We start from the raw sequence: 7,013 nt of genomic DNA on the forward strand, positions 1-7,013 counted from the left end.
GCCTTTGATTAATATACGGACACCATAGGAAACACAAGAAGCTTTGTGTAGTGCCGCGGAATCCTAGCGTGACGAAACGCTGTGGCCGCGGCCATGTACTACAAGGTGCACCCTGGTACATTTTAGAGCGCAGCTCTTAGGGGCCCGTTTCCGGCTTGAGCGGCGTCGGCGTCGCCGTCGGCGTCGCCGTCGCCGTCGCCGTCGGCGTAACCGCGCGGTGCATTATGGGTAAATTTCCCCGCTAAATCTAGCGGAAAATTTTCCCCGCTAGATTTAGCGGAAAAATTTCTCCGCTAAATCTAGCGTAAAAATTTTCCCCGCTAGATTTAGCGGAAAAAATTCCCCGCTAAATCTAGCGGAAAAATTTCCCCGCTAAATCTGGCGGAAAAATTTCTCCGCTAAATATAGCGGAAAAATCTAGCGGGAAAAATTCCCCGCTAAATTTAGCGGAGAAATTTTTCCGCTAAATTTAGCGGGAAAATTTTTCCGCTAGATTCAGCGGGGAATTTTTTCCGCTAAGTCTAGCGGGGAAAGTTTTTCCGCTAGATTTAGCGGGGACATTTTTCCACTAGATTTAGCAGGGAAATTTCTCCGCTAAATTTAGCGGGAAAAATTCCCCGCTTAATGTAGCGGAAAATTTTTTTCTGGGGGGTCACGTGACCCCCCAAGGTCACATGACCCCCCCCCCCCCCGCTTCGAGAACAGGTAACCCTCAGTACCCTTCCCTCCTCCTCCTCAAGAGCTGCGCTCCAATTCGGTGTTACAGGGAGTTGTAAACCGCTCTCATTTTTTCTGTGGCAGGTCAGGACTACAGTAGGTCGTGCGCGAAAGCACACCTTTAGAGTTTTGTGCACCGAACAAATTCTTTAGGGCATTCTTTTCTTGTGCCGACGTATGGTCGACGAGTCCGAAGAAGACGAAGCGTGGCAGCCAGCCACAAGGAGACAAGACAACACGTGGCAGAATCAAAGAAGCGGAAGACGAAGTCACCGACCTGCCTACCACGGCCGGTAAGACTCAGTGACCGGGTCCCCTTCAACACCTCCAAGCCTCCAAGATCCCTCCGACGCGTTACCCGAATGGCCGAGAAGGAACCGCTCTACTCGCCCTTCTTCGGCGTCATGGGCGTCGTCGGGGCCATGGCGTTCAGCGCGCTGGGAGCCGCGTACGGCACGGCCAAGTCCGGAGCGGGCATCGCCGCCATGGCCGTCATGCGTCCAGAACTCATCATGAAGTCTATCATCCCGGTCGTCATGGCGGGTATCATAGCAATCTACGGCCTGGTGGTGTCCGTGCTCATCGCCAGCGACATCAAGGAAGGCTACAGCCTGTTCAAGTCCTTTCTGCACATGGGAGCGGGGCTCAGTGTCGGTCTCAGTGGGCTCTCGGCGGGATTCGCCATCGGAGTCGTGGGTGACGCTGGCGTTCGCGGAACGGCGCAGCAGCCCAGGCTGTTTGTGGGCATGATCTTGATTCTCATCTTCGCCGAGGTCCTTGGTTTGTACGGTCTCATTGTGGCCCTCATCATGTACTCTAGGGGTAGTAGCTGAGTGAAATTCCGTGTGATCGTACTAGGTGTACCCTTTTTTTGTTTTGATGTGTCCCGAGGGCAGGCCACGAGAATGCAAGGTGTAACATCGATAAAACTTGTTGTTCATGTTTCTACGTGAGGCCTTCACGGTATTCTGTTTGGGTTTGAAGACCCTGCTATCTAGGTGATGTCTCGGGGGCTTGGATAGGCTTCATTTCTGTTTTACATTTCTCAAAATAATCTAAACGAGACCTTTCGTCATGATGTTGGTGGGACAATGCAAAACAGTTGAAGTTAATTTCATGTTTCTGCCGCATACCATGTTAAGAGGTCAATGTGCTTGGGTCAGTCCCACTTGAGAGAAAATAAAGGGCTTATGGGCGCTTTAATAGCGTGCTAAATGATAGTGTCGTTTAAGAGCCGAGTCGCATTGATGTGGTTTGATATGTTTTCTCAGGCGTTATCACGTTGTTTGTGAGGAAAGTTTGAAGAATTTCAAATTACAGCAGGCGACTCACAATAGAGAATGTGGGACTGAGTGTAAAATGTATGCGTGTTAGAGTGGAAGCGATTTTCACTCGAACTCTAAATTATCTGAAATTGTAAATGAAATAATATCTGTTCCAAGCTTTACCAAGTGTATGTCGCTTAGAGCAGGGATCAGCAACCTTTCGCAGCAGAGGGTCAAATCACTGTAGAGCGAAAGAGAGGGGGGGGGGGGGGGATCAACTTAAAAAAATGATAAAAGAAAACTCGCATACTGAAAGTGATATGCAAATATGTTCTCTTGATTCAGACATGCGTAACGTAAGATTGCTCGAGTTCCCACTCAGTAAGATGGTATTGCGGACCGTCCCTGTGACAGCGACAAGCCTTAAACCAGAAACTTTCGCGATTTGATAGGCTTTGTAGAATCTATGCTCAAACACGAGCACCATGTACAAAAGCGTATCTTTAACAGTAGAGCTCCTAAATGAGCTTATTTAGTGGCACTATTTGACAGACTTGGAATCACTCGTGCTTACGTCACAAGCACCGAGCGATTAAACACCTGCCAAAGGTACATATTATCGGGAGCATACTGTATGTGTTGGAGGCTTGTCCGCGGCGCTTGTTTTTGTTTGTCACTCTAGTAGCACTCGGGCATAAGTGCGCCGTGATTCGAGCACGGGCTCGTCGGTGTACTAACATAACAGCACTTAAAGGAATGCTTCAAAGGCTCCGGTAGTGCAGTACGCGGAACACGGTAACGGTTTGCTAAAAGTCCCTAATATAGGCATTATTTACTGGACGCCATATTTATGGGTGCTGTTTAGAGCGCGTGCTCAGGACGAGCTCACATTAATCGGTTGCTAAAGCCAACAATCTTGATGGTGTGGAATGCACGGTGGAAAAGAACTCTCTAAGCTCGCCATGAGCATGCGCTCAGCAGTCACGCACACGGCCATAACTGCCAGTGAATATACTCCCTATTGGTGATGTGAACGATCGAAAGAGTCGCTGTGTCTGGCCTTCTACGATTGGCCAGATGCTGACTATGACGTAAGCAAAGAATTTCTGATCGACAAATACGAGTAATGTGAGAACTTCCTTTTGGACGCCGTTTCCCAGTGTTTCTTTCAGAGCACAATCATTTGAAGCGTCCACTATGCTCTTTACAAACACTATCGAACTTGTTTGCAACATAATGACGTCACGAGGGGATACCGTAGGAGGGCGCCATCAAAACATATCCCCGCTAATAGAGCTTTAGCACATCGTTATGGTACGCCCGGTACAAAGCCGATATTTCGGTACGACCTACCGAATGTCAGTATCGCTAGGGCTCAGAAATCAGCTTTAGCAGACCATGCTGGATGACGGCAACGTACCGCAGGAACGTGTAGCACGTGCAGCTTTGAGCATACTAATGCGACACGTTGCGCAACTAGGAATAAAAAAAATCGTTCAGTTAAACAAAATAGGAAACTATGATCTAAAGGAAAAAAAGATTCTTAAAGAATACTTTCTTTGTGCATTCTAATAGATCTTATACTTACATGAATTGGACGAATAATTCTGAAGCGTCAATGTAGTGCTTAAGTATAATCACAAGTAGAAAAAAAAAAAAAAAAGGAAAGACGAAAATTGTGATGCTAACTAATTTAACGGGAACAGCTAGAATCTTTGAGCTGGGAAGATATTGAGAAGGTACTTTTGCTCGAAGAGTATGAGGAACCGCTCTCGAAGCGTTATTTATACGGCCACTTCAACGTGGTACAAAAACGAAAATCAAAATATACCAAAACCCTTCCGAAATGAGTGCCATATAAGAAGAGTGGTTGTTTTGGGCGAGTTGGTTTGGCATCTTATGCAACTTGTGCGCAGCAAGGGTGATGACAGAAGCGGAGAACAAGGGCACAACAAGCCGTAAATGAGAATCACACGCTCGTATTTTGAGCGGATGGCTATATTTTTTGTCTCAAGCGTCCGATTCTAGCGAGCGATTCGAAATAGGTCATCGAGACGTGCGGTGCGTCATGGGAGCTCCATCGCAATCGTGACGTCAGGCTCCTCAGCACAGCCAAAAGATAGCGGGATTATGAGCGCCGCCATGTTACAATATGGGGTTTGGGGTGGCGGTGGACTGCGCAGGTGCACGACGACCGTCTTTTTCATTTCGGCCCTTGTAGTCCGCGGTGCGTTCCGCCAGGATCTATGAACTTGAGAGGACGAGGATTTTGAGTACCAAGGGTATTTGGAAGATGTCAGCGAGGACGAGTAGACACTCTCGCACATGGTGACGGGCTAGAAGCATACGAACCATCCGACAGACCGACCGTCCACCCCCCAAAATTTGAAGGGGGTCGGGGTCGCCAAGAAATGCCTCGCATTGAATAGTGATTGGACAACTCGGAGGTATGCGCTACTAGGTGTTTTATTAACAGCGTGCTGGCTTATCCGTTTGCTTCGCTATTCGTGCTATTCGCTGAGCTAGCTCTTGTTTTCTTTTTCCTTGAAAAACAAACAAACAAAAAAACAATACTCGGCAGAACTTCTGGTAGCAAGCGAATATTCTTGGTAAGAAAACTCCAACTCTTGAGCACAGTGAATCGCCTTTTATAGTCCTTGTCGCGGAAATGGTCACCGTACAGGCGATCAGGCGCCCGAGAGACGACGGACGGGTGAGACGGATCCACACGCTTCGGAATTTCTCCGATTGTTCGGAAACCCGTGGGACTGCGTCTCGCAGTTCAGCACGCTGTTGCCGCAGTTTCCTGACGCACAATAGCGCGGCATCCTTCACGCGAACGGGATGAATAAACACAGAAACAACTGCGTTTATTCATTCCGTTTGCCGATATCGCGCGAAGCAGCGCGATATCGTCATTGCGGTCACGGCTAGGTGTCCCTATGAGTACGGTGTACTGCCGTGGGTGGCGCCATTGCAGGAGGAGCAACACGTCACGATTCCCTAACAAAGCTTCGGCCCCCAATCGCCAGGTGTAAGTGGGAAATCGTTTTATTTGTTCTAGAATTACATTTCTTGCGTTTACATACCAAAGACTGATGTTTTTCAGGTGCTAATGCGACGTGATATATACCTATGCAATAAAATGAGCCCTAACATTTCGTTTCTGCACCCCTTTCTACTCGCCGCGATGGACGATTAGAAGGTAAAAGAACAGGTCAGGTTTGAGAAGAGCGAAATTTTAAGACTCGCAAATTCACTTCGATTGCCTGAGTATTTTTAAGTCCAGCCAAGGCTCATTGAAAAGGAAGAAGTACTGTGCATCGCCACTTAGGCGGCTCACACTCCGTATACGCAGTGCGACATGGAGGGAATGTTTGCGAGTCATGCTTCGACGATGTTTCTAACATTAAACTCCCAGATCTACAAACATCGCGAGAGCATTGGTGCCCCTACTGGACTATCTGCAGACTCACAGCTGACTGACCATAACCTACCTGAAATGCTTAACATCCCTGAGTTGATTTTTTTCTATAGCTGACAAGTGGACTGAACAAAGCAAAACTTGGAGTAGCAAAACCACATTATTTGAGGTTTTACTCGCATCAGTAAGGCCAGCTTCAGAGGGGGCGATTTCTCCCAGTAACTTCATTTAGGATCTAGGGATAGATAGGGAACGACTCGCCAGCAATAATCGAATTTTTGGGAAAGAGGCCCTGTCTGTAGCAGGCATACCCGTACCCTCCTTCAATAAAGAACCCTTGGGATCACAGCTTTTATCAACGCTGTGGTTACCGACAAGTGAAAAGTGTGACCTAGTCATATGCTTGCTCATGGCTTTGGGATTTGTTACCTAGCAGTCTAATCAATCGAATGTATCATTGGTTATATAGTGTGATTGACAAGGACGTAAATAGTTGAGCTTCTCTCTATGTAGGTAAAGCTGCAAAGGAAAGAGATTAGCACAAGTGTCCAATGACTGGGGCGATGAAATCGCGACACGCGGCGCTATTGTTCCCGAGCGCGCCGATAGCGAGAGTGCCCGTCACGTCCCATGTCTCAACGCCGGGGTAGCCGACAGAAAGCAGCCATTCCTAAAGCCCTTATTTAGAATGCTATCTTATTCCTCAATTTTCTGCCGGCCACAACCGCGTTGAGACGTTGAACGTGACTGGCACTCTCGCTTTCGGCGCGCTCGGGAACGATTGCGCCGCGTGTCGCCATTTTGCCGCTCCAGTCATCGGTAACTTGTGCTACTTTTTTTCCCGTTGCAGCCGTACCTCCCTCTCATAGGGGTAGCCTGTGAATAAAATCTAGCATATCCCAAATTTTTATTTTTCATGACGTCAGCATGCAGTTCGTCGCACCAAAGCTAACGTCGCTCTTGAACTGTTGGGGGTTTATTGATAAAACCGCTCGACCCATCCGCAAACCCTCCCCAAACTTCTGGGTTTTGGGAGGGTTTGCGGATGACAACGGTACCTCCTAGACGACAAAGCACTACGGCTTTGTTGTCTATAGTCCGTTTCACTTTATGTTGTACCGCAGCGAAGGCCAGAAGCGCGAGCTCACAGCGTAGGCAGCTGCCCTTAATGCACGAGAGCTTGTGCCGCCGAGATGTGCCCCAGAGCAAGGAGCTCGCGCTTGTAGCCTTTCCTGCGGTACATCATAAGGTGAAAGAGAGCATAGGAGGTGCTGACTAGACCCAGAATCTGTGAGTTCTGCAGCGTGTGGTTTCGCTCCACATGCTCCAAGCTGCTGTGCACCAAGGCACTAGGTCACCGATCCCGAAAACTTATGTAATAAATTTACACAAAAACATAAATTCGTGCTACTTCCAATTGCACCACCGTGCTACTTCAATTCTAAAATTACTTTATCTAAAAAAAATATATTCTAATGAAAGAGGAGTCAAAAATTCGCAACTTCTACAATTATTTAGCATCGAATACAAAAACGCACGCTAACCTCAAAGAAGATTACGTTATGTCTCATCTCACTACTGTACAGGCAAAAAAAAAAAAATGAAAT

The 7,013-nt window shown here is 47.7% G+C and overlaps 1 protein-coding gene across 1 annotated transcript; it reads left to right on the forward strand.

Moving 5' to 3' along the window:
* Positions 1 to 1,064: 1,064 nt before the first annotated feature.
* Positions 1,065 to 1,550, forward strand: LOC121838427 (V-type proton ATPase 16 kDa proteolipid subunit-like). The gene has a single exon (XM_042294695.1). It carries the CDS (start codon positions 1,080 to 1,082, stop codon positions 1,548 to 1,550), a length of 471 nt encoding a protein of 156 aa, XP_042150629.1. The 5' UTR covers positions 1,065 to 1,079.
* The last annotated feature ends 5,463 nt before the right edge of the window (positions 1,551 to 7,013 follow it).

This window comes from Ixodes scapularis, unplaced genomic scaffold (genome assembly GCF_016920785.2).
Source record: "Ixodes scapularis isolate PalLabHiFi unplaced genomic scaffold, ASM1692078v2 PGA_scaffold0__279_contigs__length_252992795, whole genome shotgun sequence".
In the NCBI taxonomy this organism is placed as follows: Eukaryota; Metazoa; Arthropoda; class Arachnida; order Ixodida; family Ixodidae; genus Ixodes; species Ixodes scapularis.